At 53.5% G+C, this 26,515-nt stretch overlaps 1 protein-coding gene across 1 annotated transcript; it reads right to left on the minus strand.

Moving 5' to 3' along the window:
* Nucleotides 1-9,152: 9,152 nt before the first annotated feature.
* TNS4 (tensin 4) lies at nt 9,153-25,074 on the minus strand. Its single transcript, XM_038754870.1, has 12 exons — nt 24,918-25,074; nt 17,207-17,624; nt 15,702-16,066; nt 14,668-14,754; nt 14,202-14,333; nt 13,998-14,090; nt 13,806-13,883; nt 12,949-13,020; nt 12,256-12,424; nt 11,916-11,984; nt 11,605-11,631; nt 9,153-9,294 (listed from the first exon to the last, which is right to left on the minus strand). The coding sequence occupies exons 1-12, from the start codon at nt 25,072-25,074 to the stop codon at nt 9,153-9,155; spliced, it is 1,809 nt and encodes a 602-aa protein (XP_038610798.1).
* Nucleotides 25,075-26,515: the final 1,441 nt, after the last annotated feature.

The raw sequence follows: 26,515 nt of genomic DNA on the forward strand, positions 1-26,515 counted from the left end.
GACTCCGGTGAAGGCTGTTCAGTTAAGGGGGCTCTGAGAGTGTCTAGAATGCCTAGTTTTCCGAATCCCCACTAAGGTCAAGCCGTTTCCTCCCATCTACCCTGGAAGCCATCCTGCTGGCTCGGGGTAAAGGGAGCCAGTATCCTCTCCTGTGGCGTTTCTAGGGCTTTCCTCTTTCAGCCTAACAACAATTCGATCTGGTCTTGTAATAATAATATAATAATAATAGTAATGATGGTATTTATTAAGTGCTTACTATGTGTCAAGCACTGTTCTAAGCAGTGAGGTAGATACAAGCTAATCAGGTTGGACACAGTTCCTGCCTCACACGGGGCTCAAAGTCTTAATCTCCATTTTACAGATTGAGGGAACTGAGGCACAGAGAAGTGAGGTGACTTGCCCAAGGTCACACAGCAGACAAGTGGCGGAGCTAGGGTTAGAAACCAGGTCCTATCTACTAGGCCGTGCTGCCTCCTGTGTAGGCAGGATGATTCAGTGAGGGGCCTGGGGGAGGAGGGCTCTTCTCATCTATGCAGCAGCTCCATTCCCTGGGTTGGGGGAGAAGGAGAGGGAGGTTCAGGAGACCTTTCCCCCCTTTAGAAACCCACTTTCTCCTCTGCGTCCGAATGCGCCCCAAAGCGGGGCCTACCCCCTCCTCCTGCTCGTTCTGGGTGGATCTCTACCCGGGGCGTTTGGTTTTGATTTTCCAGCTCATTAACTAGAAGCGGGGGAGGAAGGGAGAGGGAGGAGGATGCGGGTGGAAAAAGGTAGACAGGCAGAACAACATCCCCCAAGGCCTAAACCTGGGGGTCTTCCGTTCACCTCACTCCCACACCTAGTTCCAGGTTGGGGAGAGGCGGGACGCGGCCTCCTTAATGGGCATCCGCACTGGTCAGAGCCCCTTCTCCCACGGGAAGGGTGGGGAAGTGGAATCCTTGAGTCCCGCAAGTCTCCTCCATGGGCTGGCCACGGGCAAGTAGGCCGATGGCTCTTTGCAAAAGGGCAGGGGAGAGCCACTGAACCGCTGGTCCAAGCTTTATCTCTCCTCTGAGGTCAGTAGTGGACAGGTTCCGGGGGCGGGGGATGTGTGCGAAGGGGTGTTCATCTGGAGTCGGTGGAGAACGAGCCAGCAGAGCAATCTGGGCCTGGGGTTGAGCCAGCTGGGAGGGGGCGGGGAGGGGGCTGCGTATTAAACCGATTTCCTCCGTTGATGAGAAACAGGCAGGCCGGAGCGGAAGGGGCCGCATTCCCCTCCCCCGGCCCAGGAGAGCTGGCCAGGCCCAGACCGAGCTGCCTGCGAGCGGAACTCAGGCCGCTGATTAAAACCAGGCGGCGGGCGAGGCTGCGCGGCGGCCTCCGGAGGGACCGGCACCGAGCCCATTTCGGAGCCGCTGAAGTGCAAACAACATCTTTTCGCCATTCCATCGGCATTTAATTACCCGTCCACCCAGCCGGACTGTTCCCCGCGAGTAGCCCTGGGTGGGGATGCTGCTTCAAGGCTGACAAGCGGCTCTCCGCCGAGGACTCTCCCTCTGTCCCCCTCCGGCTGTGGGTTTTCTGAAACATATGGCTGTCCAGCCAACCACCTCCCCAGGTCGCTTTGGGAATTCCCTAGGAGAGGGAAGAGGGCCGTGGGGGAGACTGCCCCATAAACTGACCCTGTAGATAGCAAGAATAATAATAATTATGGTATCAGTACAGTGTCTGGCACAAAGTAAGCTCTTAACAAATGCCATAATTATTATTTGTTAAGTACGTAGTATGTGCCCGGGACTGTACTAAGCGCTGGGGTGGATAGAAGCAAATCGTGTTGGACACCGTCCCTGTCCCAAGTGGGGCTCACAGTCTCGATCCCCGTTTTACAGATGAGGTAACTGAGGCACAGAGAAGTGAAGTGACTTGCTCAGGGTCACACAGCAGACGAGGGGGAGCCGGGCTTAGAACCCATGACCTTCTGAATCCCAGGCCTGTGCTCCGTCCACTATACCATGCTCTTTTTCTGACAGCAGCAAGTCAGTCATTCAGTCAATCGTATTTATTGAGTGCTTAATGTGTGCAGAGCAGTGTACTAAGTGCTTGGGAGAGTACAAGGCAGCAATAAACAGACATATTCCTTGCCCACAGTGAGCTTACAGTCTAGAGGTAGCCGAAGGCCCAGTGAGCCTCCATAACCTAGGTCGGTGTGCATTGACCGAGCCCGTGGGGAAAGGGGTCCCCGTGGGTGGGCTTCCCTTCCTGATGCCGCAAGGGCAGTGTCCCTCGATGCCCCTCTTCTTGCCCCCCATTCTCTTATGTCTCAAGCTAGAGAACCCACCTCACAAACGGCCCCACTTGTGAAACCACCCCCAGCTCCTGTGGCCGCCAAGGAGGGGAGGAGAGTGTTTGCTTTAGACATAACAAATGGCAGCCACAGTGGACCACCAGGCCATCCCCAAGGACAGTGTGAGTCAGACCAACAGGCCTGCAGGGGTTGAGGAAGATACCGAAAGACAGGGAAGGAGAGAGAGAGACAGACAGAGAGACAGAAAGAGAGACACTCAGGAAAAACAGTCATTCAGTGACAGAAACAGAAAGAAATAGAGGCAGAGAGACATCAGTTCCTGGGCACTAAGACTGTAAGCTCCTCGAGGTCAGGGGTCATGTCTACTAGCTCTCTTGCATGCGTCTGGGAGTCAGAAGGTCGTGGGTTCTAATCCCGGCTCTGCTACTTGTCTGCTGTGTGACATTTGGCAGGTCACTTCACTTCTCTGTGCCTCAGTTACCTCATCTACAAAATGGGGATTAAGACTGTGAGCCCTATGTGGGACAGGGGCTATGTCCAACCGATTTGCTTGTATCCACCCCCGCACTTAGTACAGGACCTGACACATAGTAAACGCTTAACAAATACCATAATTATTATTATTAGTCTCCCACGTGTTTCATTGAGTTCTCTGTACACAGTAAGCGCTCAATACATACCACTGATTGATTGACATTGATCGGCAACACCAACCTGACTCGGCCCAAGATCGGTCTCTCACGGTAGCACCAGGTTGCTCGGAAGAAGCCAATACTGGTTGTCCTGCTAGACAACCACTGTCACAGTCACGGGTGGACTAGAGAGGGAGATGGAAGGAAAGCTGGTTAGGAGGAGTCTCTCAGATACTGAATAGGGGTGCCGGGTCCTGGAGACTCCCGTCTATCACTAGTGAGATGCCTGTCGGCTTGGATTTGAGCTCTGCCTGGCACAGGGATCAGTGAAATGTATTTACTGAGCACTTATTGTGTGCAGATCTTGGGAGAGTACAGTACAACAAAGTGGGCACATCCAGTGCTTGGCACATAGTAAGCGCTTAACAAATACCACCATCATCATCATATTCCCTACCCACAATTAGCTTCCAGTCTAGAAGGGGAGATGGACAGAATGACTTCCTGGAGTCCCTTCCTCTGGCTTCCTGTGACTTCCGCCCTCTGAATCAGAAGGGGACGGAAGGGGTCTCCATTCTCTCTCCTAATCATCCCTGCCCCCAGCCAGATTTCCTTTACACTGAGCCTCGTTTCTATTTGGGTTCCAGCAGGACCACAGTTGAGGTCTTTGAGGAGGACTTGGTGGTGAGGAAGAGGTCTTAAGACAACAACCGTGAAGCTGGCTGGAAGGAGAGAGGCTGTAGGGATGATAAGCAGTTCTTCCTGCCAGGGGCAAGTCACGCTGACTGCTAGGGAAGGGATCAAACCCGACATTTTGGGGCATCAGTTTCATTTCCAACTCCTGGGGAAGATGCTCAATTAGTGAGAAGATTCCTCCTTCAGTCTCCCTTCTCCCCCCTTCCCTTTACTGTCATTCTTTTCCTGCTAGTCTTCCTCCCCCCACAACTCCCCTCCTTTCCTTCCCTTTTTCCCTCTTTTGGTCCTCCTCCTGCTCCCCTTCTCCCTTTCCCTTCTCTTTTTTGTTCTTCCTCGCTATGGCCCTTGGTCCCCTCTCACCCCAGCTTTGGGGTGCTGAATTTGCAGCTCCCGATGGGCGCCCCCCCAGCCCCCCACACTCTCGTTGGGTGGGCAGGGATTTTGGGAATTGGGCTGGGCCGGCTGTGGGGTGGGGCAAGCCAAGTGGGTGGGAGGGAGAGTTCAGACCAGGACATGGAGTGGGAGGTGGGGGAGCCAGAGCCCAGGCCAGGGAAGCACCCCCTCACCCTCACCCCCACCCCAACCAGACAGGGGGGATGGAGAGAGGTGGGAAGGGAGTTAAGAACTGCCAAGGCCCTGGCTGGGACACCTGTGAGGCTCTGCCAGCCTTGCCCCAGGGGACTTTAGGAAGGGCAGGGCTTGCTACTCCCGGAAGGAGGAAGCAGTTTCAACTGGGGCGGTAGCTAGTGGTTGTCGTTGTCACAGCTCAGAGGGATCAGAAGATCGTGCCTGGGGCTCAGTTCCAGTCAGGCCCTCAGAGGAGAGAGGCAGAAAGCTGCTCCTTCATCCCCCCCAGTCCCCACCCCACAGTGGGTGGCTCTTAAGGGTGGCCTCAGCAGCTGCCTGGGAATCTGAAAGCTAGAATCGCTGAGGCTGCAGCCCGTCCATACCGGTTCCCGTCTCCTCCTGGCCCTTCAATCCTCCCCGTCCCCCTTCCGTGGGCTCAGAGCCGCGAAGGCCCCTGCCCGCCGCTGTCAGATCGACTCCCCGCTTGGCCGCTCCCATGGCCTCCGTCACAGAGCGTCCACTGCTCGGGGCTGGCGGGAACTGGCAGTAATTCGGGGCGAGGAAAAGCCAAAACAGCAGAGGCCCCAGATCTGGCCACATCTCCTCCTCCTCCCCTAGTGAGGGAAAGGGCAGGGCGAACAGCTTCTTCTGGTTGTCTCCAGGGTCGCCTGGGGAGTGGTCCTGGGCTGCGTGTGTGGGAGGGCGGGGGGATGTGGTGGAGAGCTTTGGGGGGAAACAGAGGCCAGGGCTGTTGAAGTCTCATGGGAAGCAGAAAGGCAGGAGAGTAAGAGGGGCAGGAATTCGGATGTTGGGCAGAGTTAGGGGGCTTGAGATGAGCCAAAGGGGTGGGCTAGGAGATCCCGGGGGAGCAGAGCGACAGGACTTGGGGAGTAGGACACAGTTGGGGTCTGGGGAGAAGCTGAGGGGCAGGGCTTAGGGTGGGGGTCCATCTGAGGGGTCAGGGAGAGTTGTGAAGCAGGGCCGGGGAAAGTTTTGAGGGAGTAGAGGGACCGTTCCGAGGCTAGGCACTGATGCTTGGAGGATCGTGCTGTAGAGGATAGAGCATGGTCCGGGGAATCAGAAGGTCATGGGTTCTAGTCCCGCCTCCCCCACTTGTCTGCTGTGTGACCTTGGGCAAGGCGCTTTACTTCTCTGTGCCTCAGTTACCTCATCTGTAAAACGGAGATTGAGACTGTGAGTGGCTCAGGGATTGCGTCCAACCTGGTTTGCTTTTTACCTACCCCAGCGCTTAGTACAGTGCCTGGTACAAAGTAAGTGCTTAACAAAAGCCATAATAATTACTATTATTATTAATCTGCCATGGGCAGGGCTCTCACCAGCTCTCACGGAGCCCGCAGCAGTTTGGGAAGGCTGCGCTGAGAGCAGCGGGAACCATGGAGAAATTTGGTCTAGTGGAAAAAGAGCACAGGCCTGAGAGTCAAAGGACCTGGGTGCTAATCCCGGCTCCGTCGCTGTGTGACCTTGGGCAAGTCACTTCACTTCCCTGTGCCTCAGTTCCCTCATTTGCAAAATGGGGATTTAAAACCTGTTCTCCCTCTTACTTAGATTGTGAGCCGCCTGTGGGACCTATCTTGTATCTACCCCAGCACTTAGTACAGCTTTGACACATAATAAGCACTCTGAAGTATTATTATTATTATTATTACTATTACTCCAGTTCAGGTCCCAAACTTCTAGTTTCTGGAGGAAAGGCCTTGAGTTTGCCCTGGAGCAGGGTAATAATAATAATAACAACAATAATAATAATACTTCTGGTAGTTTTTAAGCACTTATTGTGTGCCAAGCATTCATTCAATCATATTTATTGAGCACTTACTGTGTGCACAGCACTGTACTAAGCTCTTGGGAAGTACAAGTTGGCAACATATAGAGACGGTCCCTACCCAACAGTGGGCTCACAGTCTAGAAGACTACTAAGTGCTGGGGTGGATGCAAGCAATTCAGGTTGTTCAGAGTCCTTGTCCCACTGGGGCTCACAGCCTCAATCCCCATTTTACAGATGAGGAGACTGAGGCCCAGAGAAGTGAAGTGACTTGCCCAAGGTCACACAGCAGACAGGTGGCGGAGCCAGGATTAGAATCCGTGACCGTCTAATTTCTAGGCCCGTGCTCTATTCACTAGGCCATGATGAAGGATGGAGGGGGAAAGGGAGGGGCAGGCTGGGGAAGAGGGCATGTAGTCTCCCAAGCGCTTAGTACAGTGCTCTGCACACAGTAAGAGCTCAGTAAATATGATTAAAGGAATGAATGAATGGAGAGTGTGTGAGTGGCGGGGGAGAGAGCAGTGGAAGCCCAGCAGGAAGAGGAGGCTATTGCCTGGTGATGGAGAAAGGAGAATTGGGTGTATAAGAGTGTGTCAGTGTGTGAATCAGTCATACGTGTGTCAGTCCCTGGTGTATGTGTCAGTCCGTGTGAGTCAGTTCGTGTGGGGTGAGCGTGTCAGTTATTGTGTGATAATCAGTGTGTATGAGTCAGCATGTGTATATGTGTCTGGAGCTGAAAGGCTCTGTGCTGCGGGGAAGCAGCTTGGCTCAGTGGAAAGATTACGGGCTTGGGATTCAGGTCATGGGTTCTAATCCCAGCTCCGCCACTTGTCAGCTGTGTGGCCTTGGGCAAGCCGTTTATCTTCTCTGGGCCTCAGTTGCCTCATCTGTAAAATGGGGGGTTAAGACTGTGAGCCCCACGTGGGACAACCTGATTACTTTGTATCCCCCAAGGGCTTAGAACAGTGCTTTACACACAGTAAGCACTTAACAAATACCATTATTATTATTATTATTAAGTGTGGGTTTTGTGTGTGTGTGTGTGTCTGTGTGAGCATGTGCGTCTGTTGCTGGCAGCCTCTCTGCTGCGGGGAAGGGTGTTGTGTGTGCATGTGTGTCTGTAGCTGGCAGCCTCTCTGCTGCAGGGAAGGGTGTTGTGTGTGCATGTGTGTCTGTAGCTGGCAGCCTCTATGTTGCGGGGAAGGGTGTTGTGTGTGTGTTGACTGGAGCTGACTGCCTCTGTGTTCCTGGGAAGGGTGTGGTGTGTGTGGTATCTGGCGCTGACGGCCTCTGTGTTGCTGGGAGGGTGTTGTGCATGCCTGAGTTTGTATGTCTGGAGCTGAAAGTCTCTGTGCTGCGGGGCAGTTTGTGTTTTGTGTGTTTGTCTGGAATCCACATGTTCTATGCTGCGAGGAATAAAAATAATAATAATGATGGTATTTGTTAAGTGCTTACTACGGACAAAGCACTGTTCTAAGCTCTGGGGAGTTACAAGGTGATCAGGTTGCCCCATGGGGGGCTCACATTTTTAATCCTCATTTTACAGATGAGGGAACTGAGGCCCAGAGAAGTTAAACGACTGGCCCCAAGTCACACAGCTGATAGTTGGCGGAGCCGGGATTTGAATCCATGACCTCTGACTCCAAAGCCCGTACTCTTTCCACTGAGCCAAGCTGCTTCTCCGAAGTGTGTGTTGCAAGTGTGTGTATGTGTCTGGAGCTAGTGCGGGCCTGGGGGCGCCTCCAGGGACGGGTCCCTGGACGGGTCCCCGGAATCCCATCTGGGCCTGAAGGCAGCAGGATGAGGGGAGACCCCTTCCCTCCTCTCCCACGGGCCCGGGCGAGGGTCCGAAGACCCCTTCCCTCTAGGCCGGACAGGAAGGGGGCGGCTCCGGGGGTTACCCCAGCTTCAGCTCTGAGTCTGTGGGAGGAAAGAACCCAAGTTGGGGCCAACCCGCCCCCACCCCCACCAAATCATCCTTTGTTGGACGATTTTCTCCCTCCCGCCACCTCCTCGGCCCGCCTGTCTGGCGCACCCGGTTGCGACCGCCCCTGGGGGACCAATTCTCAGTGGTGGGGGTGGGCTGGGATGTGTATGTGTGTTTGTGTGTGTGTTGAGGGGGTCTCGGGACCCCGGCAGACCACCCTGCCCCCCCACCAAGTTGGGGACCTCTCTGTGGCCGACACGTCTCCAGGGCCGAAGACCCCCTCCTCATCCGGGCCGGGGTCTAATAAGTGTGTCTCATATGCAGTTGACTTCCCTTTATTTACACGTTCCCCCCCCCACATAGCAGAACAGAGCGGCTGGAGTTAACTTTGGAGACCCTCCTCCTTTCTGGGGCTCGGTTTCCCCCCCTGGATTTCCCCCAGTCGGGGGGAAGACATCGGCCTGCTGATTGACAACAGCAGGGAGGGAAACGGCTCGGCTGGCTCGGGTTTCCCCCTGCCTGCCCCCCCTTTCTCCTTGATGGTCTGATGCGAAGCCAGGGTAGCACACTTGGAAGGCCGGGGCGTCTATCCCCAAGCCCCCCGACGGGCTGGCATCCTCCGCGCCCCCACCTCCCCGTAGAGGGATGGGGGAACGTGGCCTTTTCTTCACTCTCTCTGCCCTCGCTTGGTCACTTTGGCCAGAGCTTCCCAGGCCTTGCCCTCCGGGACCCGCCGCCCCAGGAAGGGCTGGGTCAGGCCTTTGGAGAGGGGTCGGCTCGCGAAAGGGGGCACGGGGCAGCAGGAAGAGCAAAAACAGGAAAGAGAGCAAGGACACAGACCCAAGACCCAGCAGCAGAGGGGAACCCTATATGTGAACCCCCTTCCCTTCTTCCTGGGCCGGCAGAGGGGCAGTGCCCGCGGCTGGTTTGGCCCAGTCCCGGTTTGCGACCTCATCCAGTTTTTTTGACCTCATCCAGTTTCTGACCTTGTTCCTGTTGGCAGTAGTGGGTGAAGGGTGCCTGGGCTTCCCGGGGGGCAGTGCCCACCCTCAGAGCCCCCACCGGGCTCCGGTTCAAAGCTCAGTGTCCCGGGCCGCCCCCGGGAGCCGGCTCCCGCTTCACCCCTAACAGATGGCCCCAGGTCCTGAGGGGGCCACCCCATATCGACGCCCTCCTTCTGGGACCCATGGTCAAGGGGGGTGCCCGTCCCCTCCTGGGGCTGCTGGGGGGACGCCCAGAGGATGTGGGCACGGCTCCCCCGGCTCCCTACATCTTCTCCAGGTCCGGCAGCAGGGAGTTGACGCAGTCGATGACCAGGGATGCTGGCTGGACCGGGTCGCGCTCGGCAAACAGGTGGCAGACATTCTCGGCCGCGTCTGTCTGACTCTTGGCGACGAAACCGAAGATCCTGGCGTGGGGGAGGACGGGTGGGACCACAGGAATTAGGGTAGGTCAGGGGTGCCGGCCTCCACCTGTCCTCAGAGACGTCTGGTCTCTCAGAAATGCAGATAACTGAATAATTGTGGTATTTGTTAAGGGCTTACTGTGTGTCAGACACTACCATGCGCTGGGGGTGGACATAAGCAAACTGAGTCCCTGTCCCACATGGGGCTCCCAGTCTTAATCCCTATTTTGCAGATGAGGTAACTGAGGCACGGAGAAGTGAAGTGACTTGCCCGAGGTCACACAGCAGACGAGGGGTGGGGTCGGAATTAAAACCCAGGTCCTTTGGACTCCCGGGCCCGAGTCTATCCACTAGGCCACGCTGCTTCTCTAACTGAATCTTATGACTGATTCATGACTAAATCATTATGACTGATTATGACTAAATCATAAATGATTTATTTATTTTACTTGTGCATATCTATTCTATTTATTTTATTTTGTTAATATGTTTTGTTTCGTTCTTTGTCTCCCCCTTCTAGACTGTGAGCCCACTGTTGGGTAGGGACCATCTCTACGTGTTGCCAACTTGCACTTCCCAAGTGCTTAGTACAGTGCTCTGCACACAGTAAGCGCTCAATAAATTGATTGATTGATTGACCCCTCTAGAATCATATTTATTGAACCGTGTGCAGAGGACTGTACTAAGTGCTTGGGAAAGCACAATGCAACAATAAACAGATGCATTCCCGGCCCACAACGAGCTCACAGTCTTCCACAGTTGTGTCTGGATGTTTGATGAACATTTAATGTTACTATGAACTCCGGGCTTGTGGATATTTCTATCTGTTTCCCTCAACAGGGTGAAGTTTCTTCTGGGGAGTGAATGTTTTGGGCGTCTGCTGTACTTCCCGATTGCTTAGTACAGGGCACTGAATGCCATTTGTGCTCACTGCGATTACTACACAAACAGCGTGACCTAGTGGAAAGAGCATCAGTCAATCCGTTACATTTGTTGAGAACTTACTACGCGCAGAGCACAGAATTAAGCACTTGGAAGAATCCGATATAACAATATAACAGAGCACAACCCTGGAAGTCAGAGTCCCTGAGTTCTAATCCCTTGCTTGTTGGGCAAGTCGCTTCTCTTCTCTGGGTCTCAGTCTCCTCATCTGTAAAACGGGGACCTAAATACCAGTCCTCTCTTCCCCTTCGGGAAGCAGCGTGGCTCAGTGGAAGGAGAATGGGCTTTGGAGTCAAAGGTCGAGGGTTCAAATCCTGGCTCTGCCTCTTGTCAGCTGTGCGACTTTGGGCAAGTCACTTAACTTCTCTGGGCCTCATCATCATCATCAATCGTATTTATTGAGCGCTTACTATGTGCAGAGCACTGTACTAAGCGCTTGGGAAGTACAGTTCAGTTCCCTCATCTGTAAAATGGGGATGAAGACTGTGAGTCCCACGTGGGACAACCTGATTACCTTGTATCTACCCCAGCGCTTAGAACAGTGCCTTGCACATAGTAAGCGCTTAACAAATGCCAACATTATTATTATTATTATTACTATTATTTAGACTGCGAGGCCCACGTGGGGCAGGGGTAGTGACTGATCTGATTGTTTTTTAACCTACCCCAGCACTTAATACAGTGCTTGGCCCAGAGTAACCGCTTAACAACTATTATTATGATATTCGTTAAGGGCTTATTCTGTGTCAAGCACTGTCCTAAGCCGTGGGGTAAATACATATTGATCAGGTTGGACGCAGTCAATGTCCTACCTGGAGCTCACAGTCTAACTACCACAATTATTATTATTATTATTATTATTATTATTATTATTATTAATAACCCAGAGGTTCCCTGCCCTGGTTCATAGTTTTGGAAGAAATCAGGCAGCTGATTGAAAGGAAACTAGGAAACAGCCCAGCCCCTCTTCGGCTTATTATTATTACCATATAATCTATATTTACAATAACAACAATAATAATTTTTTTAAGTGTTTTGTGCCAAGCACTGTACTCATCCCCTGGGGTAGATACGAGAGAATCAGGTCCCACATGGGGCTCACAGTCTAACCAGCGCTTAGAACAGTGCTTTGCACATAGTAAGCACTTAATAAATGCCATCTATTATTATTAAGTAGGAGGGAGAACAGGCATTGAATCACCATTTTGCAGATGAGGGAACTGAGGCACAGAGAAGTTAAGGGACTTGCCCAGGATCACACAGCAGACCAGTGGCAGAGGCTTAGGTTTTCCAGTGGCTGTGAGGGTGAATCCTAAGGAATGGGGTTTGGATTGGGGAGGGACGAGGACAGGTGGGGACGAGTGGGCTTACCTGGCTGCTTTACAGTATTTCTGCCACCTGGGAAGAGAGCGGAATCAGAACCCAAGAACAACGGAGCACTCGGGGGCTTGGGGAGGGAGGGAAGTGTCCACAGCGCTTAGAACAGTACTTTGCACATAGTAAGCGCTTAACAAATGCCATCCAAAAAAAAATGGGGGTGAGGGATGGATCTTTAGGGATGACCCTCCTCCCTCCCCCTGCCCAGTCTTCAAGCAGGTTGGGCTGGCCCCCCTCTCCCTCCCTGTTGCTCTCTTTGTTTTCCCAAGGCTCAGTTGGGAAGTCCTCTCCCGCATCCCACTTACTTCCGCTGCTCTGGATCCAGGCCACAGAAGCGGAGGGTGGCGAGGGGGTAATGGCGTCGGAAGAACACCCTGTGGAGGGAAAGGGAGAGATGCCTAAGGCGAGGGGCAGGGCTCCATGATGAGATAACTAGGCCCAGAGAGGTTGTGTAAGCAGCCCAGGGTCATCCAGAGCTGGGATTAGAACCCACGACCTCTGACTCCCAAGTCACTAGGCCATTCTGCTTCCCATGGTTCTGGGTTCTCCCCCTGGACCGTCCTCCCCCTCTGTCTGGCCCCGTTTGGTGTGCGGTTGCCTCTCCCCACCCCTGCTCCAAACCCCAGCCCTGGGACAGTGCCTCACTTCCTCTGGATGTCCGTGAGGGTGATGCCTTGATCGGTGACCTTGAAGTGGACCGCAGCGGGGACGGGGAGGGTCTCCAGCTCGAGGGTGGCGGAGACGGCTTTCCGCACGGCCAGGGCTCCGGAGAGGGTCTCCACGCCAACCGAGTTCAGGTAGAGGATGTTGCAGGCTGCGGACGCACCCGACACCCATCATCTCCGACTCTCCGGCCCCACGGGGGCAGATCCCAGTCTCTCCTGCCTTTGGCCAGCCGGGAACCCGGGGCCGCATGCGGTTTGGTCTTGGCCTGTGGTTCTGTTTGTGTGTGTTTGTATGTCCAGGCGCCTGTTTGCACCTGTAGGTGAAGGCATGTGTACACCTATTTGCGGATATGTCAGCATGAATGTATAGGTGTGCGCAGTGTGGCTGGACACATGTATACATGCTTGTGTATGTGGAGGGAGAGTGCATAGGTGTGCGCAGCCTGGCTGGACACATGTGTAAGTATGTGTATGTCGGGGGAGAGTGCTTACCTTTCCCCCCAGCTCCCCCACTCCCATTTTCTCCTCAACCTCAGCCCCTCCTCCCCAAGGCTAGTGAGTGAGAAAAATGTGGCACCTTGTTAAATGCACAGAAATTCCACACTGACTGGAAACATGTGTGTGCCTGGGGAGGAGTGGGAGAGGATGGGGCGGGGGCCGGGCCCCCACTCACCGGCAGATCTGTTCAGCTGAACGGTCCCCCTGTCCACAGGCGGGGTGGTGGTCCCTTCTCCACTGCCAAAATCTGAGCAGACACAAACCTGCAGGCTCAGTGTGGGCACCCCCGGCTGATGGATGGGCATCCCGTGCTGCCGCCGCTCTATTCTGCCCTCCTCCCTCCTTCCTTCCTTCCTTCCTTCCTTCCTTCATTCATTCATTCAATTGCATTTATTGAGCACTTACTGTGTGCAGAGCACTGTACTAAGCGCTTGGGAAGTACAAGTCGGCAACATATAGAGACGGTCCCTACCCCTCCTTCCCCCATCTCCCTGTTTTGGTGCTTTGTCCTACCCTCCTCCTCATCATCAGTGGCATTTATTGTAAGCTGCGTGGAGCTCTTGGGAGAGTATAATACAACAGAGTTGGTAGATACGTTCCCTGACCACTTGAGCTTACAGCCTAGAGGAGGAGCTTACAGTCTAGAAGGGGAGACAGACATTAATATGAATAGGCTCCAGTCCCCTGCCTCTGAGCAGTCCATGCTCCCAGCCCACCTTCCCAAGATCCCAAGACCACAGTCTCAGCCCCGGGTCCCTCCTCTCTCTGCCTGCCAGGACCCTGGGAGCAATTTCCATCCTGGGAAGGGAATGGTGAACAGCACAGAAACAACACCAAGATGTGCAAATCTCCGCTGAATCTAGGTGGAAACAACCCTTCACTCCACCGACAGAGAAACTAGATGATGGGAGGTCGGTGGGGGGGAAGCTTATTACTGGGGTCATCTTTGATTCAGAACTATATTTTAGGGCATCCCCCGAACCGGGCCCAACCCAAGTTAGAGCAGCTGCCCCTCCTGGAGTCAGAACTCACCTTTCCTAGGGATGGCCAGCTTGCAGGGCAATGCGAGGGACATGATGGCGTGCTGGTACACAAAGGCAGACAAGCTCCCTGGAAGGAAGGAATCCAAGAAAGTCACCGAGGGGGTGGCACCGCCCTCGTGGATCATAAGACGGAGAGACCACCCTGGAAGCAGGCAGGGCCGGTAGCAGCATAATCCCTTACCGAAATAAGGCTCCTCTCCAGCCCCCTTCAGATGCACCCCTCTGGCGGAAGATTCGATGAGAAAGTGTCGGATCTGGTCGCCACTCTCCTCCTCTGGAAACAGCCAGGTGGGTGGATCAGGACCGCCCCATCCCTACTCCTAGCCCCCATCTTACCCGATCGTCCCCATCCCGTCCCCCCACCGGCATCACCCTGGGAACGGACCTTTCCGGCTCTGGGAGACAGGCGGCGGTGCTGGTTCCGGCACCTTCATGGCGAGCCCGAAGGAGCCCCGATATGAGGTGCTGTCCCGGATGACGAAGGTCCCCAGCTCTTCGCTCCTCAGCAGTTCAATGGCTGGAACGAGACCCCAGAGTCAGCTAGGCCAGCCCTCTGCCCCTCTGCCCCTGCCCGGGGTGGACTGGTGAGAAGAGGTGGAGGTGGAGGGGTTTGTCTCTTGATGCTACACTGTCTCACCTCCCTTCCTCCCTCGCTCGCTCCCCCTTTCCATCCTGCTGATGGCTGGGAAGTTCTTCCTGCTATCTGAGTGGGATCCCTCTTGTTTCCATTGGCTCTGTTTCTGTCTTTGACAGCATTCCACCCCTCTTGGACCCCTGACCCCAGCTCTCAGTGCTTTTTAGTTATGTCCATACACACACAAATACACACACAAACACCCCCACACACCCACCTTGGTCACGACTGATGCTGGGCTTGAACCAATACTTGGATGTGTCCATCACAAACTTCATGGTGGGCTGGGCTTCCCTGCTGGGACCTGCAGGGCAGAAGTTGGGGATCCTGAACGTGGGGAAAGCTGATTTACTCCCCTCCTGGCCTAGGGACTCCGCCACCGCTGGCCTTCCTTTCCAGAGAAAGGCCTTTCCTTTCCTTTCCTTTACTCCTAGAATGACCCAGGCCATGACCCTAATAAGAAATGTGGCATGTATTTGTTAAGTGCCTGCTATATGTCAAGCACTTAGGTGGATTCGAAACAAGCAGATCAGACACAGTTCCAGTTCCACACAGGGCTCATAGTCTGAGAGGGAGGGAGAGCAGGAATAAATAATAATAATAAAACTAGTAATGATAATAATCACTGTGGTATTTGTTAAGTGCTTACCGTGTGCCAGGCACTGTACTAAGCGCTGGGGTGGATACAAGCAAATTGGGTTAGATACAGTCTCTATCCCATATCCCATATTGGGCTCACAGTCCCAATCCCCATTTTAAAGATGGGGTAACCGAGGCACAGAGAAGTGAAGTAACTTGCCCAAGGTCACTCAGCAGACAAGTGGCAGAACCGGGATTAGAACCCACAAACTTTTGACTCCCAGGACTGTGCTCTATCCACTACGCCATGCTGCTTCCCTAGTCATTCAATCGTATTTATTGAGCACTTACTGTGTGCAGAGCACTGTACTAAGCACTATGTTTTCAGATGAGGAAAATGAGGCCCAGAGAAGTGAAATGACTTGTCCAAGGTCACACAGCAAGCAAGTGGAGAAGTCGGGATTAGAACCCAGGCACGTGTTCTTCCCATAAGGCCCTACCACTTCACCCCACCAGACTTCTCTCCACCTAAGGCATCCTCGCATTAGATGATCTGTAACTCATTTCCAGCTCCCTTCTACCCTCCGATGCTGTGGTCCAGAGAGGGAGGGTGAATGGCCTTCGGTCACACAGCAGGTAGGGGACAAGGAGCAGGATGAGCAGGACACTTACCGTCCGTGCCCCCGGACAGCGAGGTGTCCGAAGAGGCCTTGCTGGAGCCGGAGAGGTGGGCGGGGGTCCCGGAAGGGCTGAGGTGCAGTTGGATTCGCTGCGGGGATGCGGCCCCTGGCTCCAGACAGCCATTGACCAGGACCACGGGGATGTCCATCATGGAGTTGGCGATGGATGGGGGGCAGCTGCTGGCGTGGGCCTTCGGTAGCGGAGAGGGCCCGCTCGCCGGGGCTGGGCTGGGGGTCAGGGTCTCGGGGGTCGGGATGCCGAAGGAGCCCGGACGGATGCGGAGGCTGGGCAGGCTGGAGAGGGAGCAGCGGAGGGCCTGGAGGCCGGGGGAGCCGCTGGGCAGGACAGTCTGGGGGCTGGAGGAAGCGGGAAAAGCAGATAAAACTTGATTTGTTCAATCAATCAATCAATCAATCGTATTTATTGAGCGCTTACAGTGTGCAGAGCACTGTACTAAGCGCTTGGGAAGTCCAAGTTGGCAACATATAGAGACAGTCCCTACCCAACAGTGGGCTCACAGTCTAAAAGGGGGAAACAGAGAACAAAACCAAACATACTAACAGAATAAAATAAATAGAATAGAAATGTACAAGTAAAATAGAGTAATAAATATGTACAAACATATATACATATATATATATATATTTACAGAAGGTCCAAAAGCAAAGTGACTTGCCCAGGAAACACGACAAGTAGGTGGTGGAACCAGAACGACAACTAGGGTTTTCCGACTCCCGAGATCCAGGCTCTTTCCCCTAAGCCCCCCGTTGCCTCCCTATTCTCGCCGGGCACGGATTTGCTCCAGCAGGAAACGACTCCCTACGGAACCAGGGAGAGATGCCTTCTGAGAAGCAGCGTGGCTCAGTGGAAAGAGCACGGGCTGTTCATTCCTTGATTCAGTCGTATTTATTGAGCGCTTACTGTGTGCCGAGCACCGTACTAAGCGCTTGGGAGAGTACAATATAACAATAAACAGACACATTCCCCACCCACAACGAGACATTAATATAAATAAATAAATGACAGATTTGGACATAAGAGCTGTGGGGCTGGGGATGAAGAAAGGGAGCGAGTCAGGGCGATGCAGAGGGAAAGGGGGTGCTTAACAGATACGGTATAGACTGTGAGCCCACTGTTGGGTAGGGACTGTCTCTATATGTTGCCAATTTGTACTTCCCAAGTGCTTAGTACAGTGCTCTGCACATAGTAAGTGCTCAATAAATACGATTCCCTGCCCACAGCGAGCTTACAGTCCCGGAGGATCTGGAGCGGTCAGTGACGCCTGCCATTTCTCTTGCCAACTCCTACGGCTTCCCAGCTGCCCTGGCCACAAGCGGGACTCGTGTCCCTCGAACTATCCTTCCTAAGGGCTCAGTTCAGTGCTTTGCACGCGGTAAGCGCTCAGTAAATACGACTGAATGAACGAATCCTTCTGGCCAGGGTCAGCCGCGCGTCTGCCTTGACTCGGATGCTCGGGCCACCGTGGATTGACTTACCTGCCCAGGCTATAGCTGGTGTCCGACCCGGGGCTGCTGGACAGGACGGAGGCCCCGCTGGCTCTCTGCTGGGCCCTCAGCACGTGCTCGAAGCCCGGAGAGGCGGCCAGGAGGGAGCCGGACCCTCGAGAACTGGCCTCCTGCCTCCCGGGGCCGGGGATGGCGATGCCCGGGGAGGTGGGCTGCCGGATGGGGGGCACCGTCCCGGTGGGCGGGGGACGAGGAGGGGGATTATGGAGGGTGGGCCCGCTCTGGCTCCCAGAGAAGATGACGCTGCCGTTGGTGGTGAGGTTCTCCCGGGAGAGGAGGAGGCCCGTCCGGCGCGGGGAATGGCAGAGCGGGGTGGCCGTGGGGTCGGATCGTGGGGTGGCCTCATGGCAGCGGGGTCGGGGTGATGTCACCTCGGCGTACTTGATGCCTGGGGACGGGAGGCGAAGCGCCCGGGGTCAGCCAGCTTAGTGGATAGAGCGTTCAATTCAATTGCATTCATTGAGCGCTTGCTGTGTGCAAAGCACTGTACTAAGCGCTTAGACCACGGGCTTAGGAATCAGAAGGACCTGGGTTCTCATCCCAGATCTGCCACATAATAATAATGGTGGCATTTGTTAAGTGCTTACTATGTGCAAGCGCTGGGGGGGGGATACAAGGTGATTAAGTTGTCCCCCATGGGGCTCCCAGTCTTAATCCCCATTTTACAGATGAGGTAACTGAGGCCCGGAGAAGTGAAGCGACTTGCCCAAGGTCACAATTGGCGGAGCTGGGATTTGAACCCACGACCACTGACTCCAAAGCCCGGGCTCTTTCCGCTGAGCCACTCTAATCCCAGATCTGCCACATAATAATAATAATGATGGCATTTGTTAAGCGCTTACTATGCGCAAAGCACTGTTCTAAGCGCTGGGGGGGGATACAAGGTGATTAAGTTGTTCCCCATGGGGCTCCCAGTCTTAATCCCCATTTTACAGCTGAGGTAACTGAGGCTCAGAGAAGTTAAGCGACTTGCCCAAGGTCACACAACAGACACGTGGTGGAGCCAGGATTTGAACCCATGACCTCTGACTCCAAAGCCCGTGCTCTTTCCACTGAGCCGCGCTGCTGTCTGCAGTGTGACCTTGGGCAAGGCACTTCGCCTCTCTGGGCCTTAGTTATCCGAAAAATGGGAATTAAGGGTGTAAGCCCCATGTGGGACAGGGACTGTGCCCAACCTGATCAGCTTTTATCTGCACATAGTAAGCGCTCAATAAATATGATAGATAGATAGATTGATTGATCAAAGGCCGGAGCCACAGGGTTCTTCGCTGGCCGGGTGGAGTTCGGACCTTTCCCGCGCTTTCTTTCCCCTGATTCATTCAATCGTATTTATTGAGCGCTTCCTGTGTGCAGAGCACTGTACTAAGCGCTTGGGAAGTACAAGTTGGCGACATATAGAGACGGTTCCTACCCAACAGCGGGCTCACGGATATTATGGAGGCTGAGCCACCCTGTGTTTCCTAGCCCAGGGCTTGTCCCTGCCTGCCATAAGGCGGGCCACCCGCCCCCTCCACTGGCCCCCTCCCTGCCTGTCCCAGCCTGTCTGCACCCTCATCATCATCAATCATATTTATTGAGTGTTTACTGTGTGCAGAGCACTGTACTAAGCGCTTGGGACCTCCAAGTTGGCAACATCTAGAGACAGTCCCTACCCAACAGTGGGCTCACAGTCTAAAAGGGGGAGACAGAGAACAAAACCAAACATACTAACAAAATAAAATAAATAGAATAGATATGTACAAGTAAAATAAATAAATAAATAGAGTAATAAATATGTACAAACATATATACAACATACATATACACATCATCATCATCAATTGTATTTATTGAGCGCTTACTGTGTGCAGAGAACTGTACTAAGCACTTGGGAAGTCCAAGTTGGCAACATATAGAGACAGTCCCTACTCAACAGTGGGCTCACAGTCTAGAAGAAGACTGTGAGCTCCATGTGGGACAACCTGATCAATCAATCAATCAGTCAATCGTACTTATTGAGCGCTTACTGTGTGCAGAGCACTGTACTAAGCGCTTGGGAAGTACAAGTTGGCAACATATAGAGACAGTCCCTACCCAACAGTGGGCTCACAGTCTAGAAGAAGACTGTGAGCCCCATGTGGGACAACCTGATCAATCAATCAATCGTATTTATTGAGCGCTTACTGTGTGCAGAGCACTGTACTAAGCGCTTGGGAAGTCCAAGTTGGCAACATATAGAGACAGTCTCTACCCAACAGTGGGCTCACAGTCTAGAAGAAGACCGTGAGCCCCATGTGGGGCAACCTGATGACCTTGTATCTACCCCAGCGCTTGGCACATAGTAAGCGCTTAACAAGCACCAACATTATTATCATTATTAGCCAGCAGACATGTAGCCGAGCGACGTTAGAACCCAGGCCCGTGCTCTAGCCACTATTTCACGCTGCTTCTCATGTGAGCCCACTGTTGGGTAGGGACCGTCTCTATGTGTTGCCAACTTGTACTTCCCAAGCGCTTAGTACAGTGCTGCACACACAGTAAGTGCTCAGTAAATACGATTGATTGATGAAGATCATCGGGAAGCTTCTCCTTCCCCGACCCCAGGGTTCGGCCTTTCATCATCATCATCAATCGTATTTATTGAGCGCTTACTGTGTGCAGAGCACTGTACTAAGCGCTTGGGAAGCACAAGTTGGCAACATATAGAGACAGTCCCTACCCAACAGTGGGCTCACAGTCTAAAAGTTTTGACAGTCCCTACCCAACATTGGGCTCACAGTCTAGAAGAATAATGGTATTTGTTAAGCACTTACTACGTGCAAAGCACTGTTCTAAGCGCTGGGGAGGTTACAAGGTAATCAGGTTGTCCCACGGAGGGGGCTCGCTGTTTTAATCCTCATTTTACAGATGAGGGAACTGAGGCCCAGAGAAGTGAAGTGACTTGCCCCAAGTCACGAATTTGAACCCACGACCTCTGACTCCAAAGCCCGCGCTCTTTCCACTGAGCCACGCTGCTTCTCTATAAGCTAGGCTTACAGGCCTTTGAAAACCAACAGCCCCGAAGTGAGTCAAAGAGGGCTGCCCGGGGGAGGAAGCACAAGTTGGCAACCCTTGGTGCCCTGCGGTCGCCGGGCACGGGGCGGGTTCCCCAGCCGGCCAGTCACCGTCTGCAGCGGGGGGCAACCCGCCCTGCCCGCTGGGCACCCGCTTTCCCCATGAGTAAGGGGGCAAGTCCGGGCAGATCTATTCTATTTATTTTATTTTGTTAGTCTGTTTGGTTTTGTCTCCCCCTTTTAGACTGTGAGCCCACTGTTGGGTAGGGACTGTCTCTATATGTTGCCAATTTGGACTTCCCAAGCGCTTAGTACAGTGCTCTGCACACAGTAAGCACTCAATAAATACGATTGACTGATTGATTGATTGATCAGGTTGTCCCACATGGGGCTCACAGTCTAGACTGTGAGCCCACTGTTGGGTAGGGACTGTATATGTTGCCAATTTGGACTTCCCAAGCGCTTAGCACAGTGCTCTGCACACAGGAAGTGCTCAATAAATACGATTGACTGATTGATTGATTGATCAGGTTGTCCCACATGGGGCTCACAGTCTTCTTCTAGACTGTGAGCCCACTGTTGGGTAGGGACTGTCTCTATATGTTGCCAATTTGGACTTCCCAAGCGCTTAGCACAGTGCTCTGCACACAGGAAGCGCTCCATAAATACGATTGATGGTGATGATGATGATGGTGACACGTGTTGGGGAGGGAGAGGGGGCTCGGGCCGCTAGGGGGCGCTGGATCGGCCCGCCAGGGGGCGCTGTATTGGACGCCAGGGGGCGCCACCGCTAGAGGGCGCTGCATCGGCCCGCCAGGGGGCGCTGTATCAGCCGCCAGGGGGCGCCACCAACCGGGCTGGGGCATCTGGGGGCAAGTGCCCCCCCCCCGGCACTTATGATGGCATTTATTATTTGTACATATTTTTTACTCTATTTATTTATTTATTTATTTTATTTGTACATATCTATTCTATTTATTTTATTTTGTTAGTATGTTTGGTTTGGTTCTCTGTCTCCCCCTTTTAGACTGTGAGCCCACCGTTGGGTAGGGACTGGCTCTATATGTTGCCAATTTGTACTTCCCAAGCGCTTAGTACAGTGCTCTGCACATAGTAAGCGCTCAACAAATACGATTGATGATGATGATGATGATTTATTAAGCGCTTAATCTGTGCCAAGCACTGTTCTAAGCGCTGGGGAGGATACAAGGCGATCAGGTTGTCCCCCGGGGGGCTCACAGTCTTCATCCCCATTTGACAGATGTGGGAACTGAGGCAAGAGAATAATAATAGAATAATAATGGCATTTATTAAGCGCTTACTCTGTGCCAAGCACTGTTCTAAGCGCTGGGAAAGGATACAAGGCGATCACGTGGTCCCACGGGGGGCTCACAGTCTTCATCCCCATTTGACAGATGAGGGAACTGAGGCACAGAGAATAATAATAATAATAATAATAATAATGGCATTTATTAAGCGCTTACTCTGTGCCAAGCACTGTTCTAAGTGCCGGGGAAGGATACAAGGCGATCAGGTTGTCCCACCGGGGGCTCACAGTCTTCATCCCCATTTGACAGATGAGGGAACTGAGGCACAGAGAATAATAATATAATAATAATGGCATTTATTAAGCATTTACTCTGTGCCAAGCACTGTTCTAAGCGCTGGAGAAGGCTACAAAGCGATCAGGTTGTCCCCCGGGGGGCTCACAGTCTTCATCCCCATTTGACAGATGAGGGAACTGAGGCACAGAGAATAATAATAATAATAATAATAATGATGGCATTTATTAAGCGCTTACTCTGTGCCAAGCACTGTTCTAAGCGCTGGGAAAGGATACAAGGCGATCACGTGGTCCCACGGGGGGCTCACAGTCTTCATCCCCATTTGACAGATGAGGGAACTGAGGCACAGAGAATAATAATATAATAATAATGGCATTTATTAAGCATTTACTCTGTGCCAAGCACTGTTCTAAGCGCTGGGGAAGGATACAAGGCGATCAGGTTGTCCCAAGGGGGGCTCACCGTCTTCATCCCCATTTGACAGATGTGGGAACTGAGGCAAGAGAATAATAATAGAATAATAATGGCACTTATTAAGCGCTTACTTTGTGCAAAGCACTGTTCTAAGCACTGGGGAGCATACAAGGTGATCAGGTTGTCCCACGGGGGGCTCACAGTCTTCATCCCCATTTGACAGACGAGGGAATTGAGGCCCAGAGAAGTGAAGTGACTTGCCCAAAGTCACCCAACTGACAATTGGTGGAGCCGGGATTTGAACCCGTAACCTCGGACCCCATTCATTCATTCATTCATTCATTCATTCATTCAATCGTATTTATTGAGCGCTTACTGCGTGCAGAGCGCTGTACTAAGCGCTTGGGAAGTCCAAGTTGGCAACATATAGAGACGGTCCCTACGACTCCAAAGCCCGGGCTCTTTCCACTGAGCCACTCAGTTCCCACTGTAGGCGAGTCAGGAGGAGGTTTTTTGTGAGCCCCCCGTGGGACAACCTGATCATCTTGTAGCCCCCCCAGCACTTAGAACAGTGCTTCACACACAATAATAATAATAATGATGGCATTTATTAAGCGCTTACTATGTGCAAAGCACTGTTCTAAGCGCTGGGGTGGTTACAAGGTGATCAGGTTGTTCCACGGGGTGCTCACAGTCTTAATCCCCATTTTACAGACGAGGTCACTGCGGCCCAGAGAAGTGAAGTGACTTGCCCAAAGTCACCCAGCTGACAATTGGCAGAACCGGGATTTGAACCCATGACCTCTGACTCCAAAGCCCGGGCTCTTTCCACTGAGCCACGCACATAGCAAGCGCTTAACAAATGCCATCATTATTATTTTTTTCAATGGTATTTGTTAAGCGCTTATTATGTGCCAGGCACTGTACTAAGCTCTGGGGGAAGACGTAAGGTTGCCAGGTTGGACGCCATCCCGATCCCAATCGGGGCTCGTGGTCTTAATCTCCATTTTGCCGATGAGGGAACTGAGGCACAGAGAAGCGTAATTATGGTATTTGTTAAGCGCCTACTATGAGCCAGGCACTGTACTAGGCGCTGGGGTGGATACAAGCAAATCGGGTTGGACACGGTCCCTTGTGCCACGTGGGGCTCATGGTCTCCACCCCCATTTTACAGACGAGGTACCTGAGGCACAGAGAAGTGAAATGACTTGTCCAAGGTCACACATTAGAAAAGGGATTTGCTGGGATTAGACTCACGGCCCTTTTAGACTGTGAGCCCACTGTTGGGTAGGGACTGTCTCTAGATGTTGCCAACTTGGACTTCCCAAGCGCTTAGTACAGTGCTCTGCACACAGTAAGCGCTCAATAAATACGATTGATGATGATGATGATGATGATGGGATTAGAACCCAAGTCTTTCTGACTTTCTGTGCTCTGTCCAGTAGGGCTTTTATTCTGGGGTCTCCCCCCCTATTAAAAATTCCAGATCACCTTCCCCCCTCCATTTTAATAAATAAAGTTAACTGCAGGTCACCAGGGCCCCTTCTGCTCGAGACCTCCGGTTAAGACCCCACTAGCTCCCCCTCCCACTTCATTAATTCAATCGTATTTATTGAGCACTTACTGGGCGCAGAGCACTGTACTGAGCGCTCCCACAGCAGACAGGATTCCCTTCCTGCAGGGATCGATCCCTCGGACTCCAGACTTCCCTCCCAGGCCTGGCAGGTCAGCCCAGGGGGTCCCCACCCACGGCCATTAATAACCCTCATTAAGGGATTTTGCTTCCAGAAATGGTTATTAGCCCCGAGATGCAGGCCCTCGGGCCGTGCATCTGTCGAACAGTAATGACCGCTTGTGGGCTAATGAGTGTTTTCGTAGCCAGGGGTGGGGGCGAGGGGATGAGCGCTTAATAAATGCCATCATTATTATTATTATTATTATTATTATGAGTGGGTAGGATGGAGCCCAGAGGAGGGCAGGGCCCATCCTTCCTTCTGTGTCTAATCCTTTGCCCGCAGAGAAGGGCCACTGTGCCCTGGCGGTCCTGCCTGAAGGCTGGCAAAGACAGGGACCAGAGGGGTGGTGGGGCTTGTGGTGGAGGGGTCTGGAGTTGCCCGTCTCCCCTTTCTAGACCGTGAGCCCGCTGTTGGGCAGGGACCGTCTCTATATGTTGCCAACTTGGACTTCCCAAGCGCTTAGTCCAGCGCTCTGCGCACAGTAAGCGCTCAGATTGAAGGAACGAATGAATGAATGAAGGAGTGTGGCCCAGTGGAAAGAGCGTCGGCCTTGGTGTCAAGGACCCTGGGCTCCGACCTTGTCAGCCGTGTGACCTTGGGCAAGTCGCTTCAACTTTTCTCTGCGCCTTGGTTCCCTCATCTGTAAAGCGGGAATTAAATTCCAGTTCTCCCTTAGACTGTGAGCCCCGTGAGATTGGGGTACTGCGTCTGACATGACTATCTTCCGTCTAGCCCAGCGTGTAGTACTCTTAAGTAAATGCTTGACAAATATCACTATTATTATTATTAAGGAGGATAGGCCCGGGGCTCAGGCCCTGGAGATTGAAATCGGGGCCGGGTCCGCGGCGGCCCCCCCCAGCCCACTGGGTGAGGTGCCCCAGATTGCTGTCTCCCCCAACCCCAGGGGCCCAGGCCACGTAGAGCCTCTACTTACCTCCTGCCTCAGCTTCCTGGGGTTTCCGGGCCTGGCTGGTGGCCTGGCCCGCTGAAGTGATGCCAGGCTCCGGTGGGCGCAGCTGGAAGGTAGGATCCAGCTCCAGGATCATCTGGTTCAGGGCCTCCAGGGGTACGTCGATGAGCGGCGACAGCATGGGCGGTGGGCCCCTGGTGGGTGGCTCTTGCCCCGTTGGGGGCTGGAGGGGGCTCGCGGTGCCGCCTGCCCCCCAAACCTTGCCCTGGCCAAGCGTCCCGCCCGCCGGGGTGGCCACCCCTTTCCCGTACCCTCCCACGGAGGGGAGGGCCGGGACCGCCCACCCATCCGAGGTGTAGTAGGAGCATCCGGGGGCTTGGCGGGGGCAGCTCCTGGCTTCCTCCGGGGCCGAGATGCGGCCGCTCTGGCCCACCCGGAGCACGTGGCTGGCCATATCCTGGGCCGTGGGCGTCACTTTCCTGGGGGATCTGAAGCGCTGACACGCCCTGGGACCTGGAGTGGAAGTAGGGGTGGGGAATGAGGTCAGGGAACTGTGGGGCCACAGTCCTGGGAGGTGAGGGGGGAAGGAGCTGAACCCCCAGTTGGCTTCCTTCTGGGATTTTGGCCAAGTGTGCCCTCCCTCTTCCCATCCGCCAATCTAGCTCTCTTCCTCCCTTCAAGGCCCTACTGAGAGCTCACCTCCTCCAGGAGGCCTTCCCACACTCAGCCCCTTCCTTCCTCTCCCCCTTGTCCTCCTCTCCATCCCCCTCATCTTACCTCCTTCCCTTCCCCACAGCACCTGTATATGTTTGTACATATTTATTACTCTATCTTGTACATGTCTATTCTATTTATTTTATTTTGTTAGTATGTTCGGTTTTGTTCTCTGTCTCCCCCTTTTAGACTGTGAGCCCACTGCTGGATAGGGACTGTCTCTCTATTTTACCAACTTGTACTTCCCAAGTGCTCTGCACACAGTAAGCGCTCAATAAATACGATTGATGATGATGAAGTGTGTTCAGAGGCAGGGGCATAGATGAGATGACCCCTCCAGGACCGTGGGATCCCACCCATCCCTCTCCTCAGCTGTCTTAGGGGAAGAAGGGGAAGTGTGCTCGACCACTTTGGACTGTTTCTTCATGTTCCACCAGCCTTTTCGGGGCTGGGCTGGGATCTCCCCTCCCTCCAGGGTGAGGCTGGCTGGCTGCCCTCACTCCCTGCAGGCTGGGCTGGCTTGGCCGGCTCGTGGGGTGGCCAGAGGCACTAGGGACCCAGGCAACTCTACTCCCAGAGTAGCCCCCAAACCCTCTTAAATAATAATAATAATAATAATGTTGGCATTTGTTAAGCGCTTACTATGTGCAAAGCACTGTTCTAAGCGCTTGGGGGGATGCAAAGTGATCAGGTTGCCCCACGTGGGGCTCACAGTCTTAATCCTCATTTTACAGATGAGGTAACCGAGGCTCAGAGAAGTTAAGTGACTTGCCCAAGGTCACACACCAGACATGTGGCGGAGCCAGGATTCGAACCCATGACCTCTGACTCCAAAGCCCGGGCTCTTTCCACCTCTCCGAACTCTTAAACTGTAAGCCCCCTGTGATAAAGGGAATGTATCTGACCTT

The sequence above is a fragment of the Tachyglossus aculeatus genome, chromosome 11, assembly GCF_015852505.1.
Source record: "Tachyglossus aculeatus isolate mTacAcu1 chromosome 11, mTacAcu1.pri, whole genome shotgun sequence".
Taxonomy (NCBI): domain Eukaryota; kingdom Metazoa; phylum Chordata; class Mammalia; order Monotremata; family Tachyglossidae; genus Tachyglossus; species Tachyglossus aculeatus.

Excerpts from the sequence above, each read along its gene's own strand:
- TNS4 (XM_038754870.1), bottom strand. The coding sequence starts at position 25,074 with ATGCTGTCGCCGCTCATCGACGTACCCCTGGAGGCCCTGAACCAGATG. Across the intron at positions 16,067-17,206 it reads ACCAGCTATAGCCTGGGCAG|CCCCCAGACTGTCCTGCCCA; the intron begins GTAAGTCAATCC and ends CGCTTCCTCCAG. Across the intron at positions 12,425-12,948 it reads TCAGCTGAACAGATCTGCCG|CCTGCAACATCCTCTACCTG; the intron begins GTGAGTGGGGGC and ends GTGCGTCCGCAG.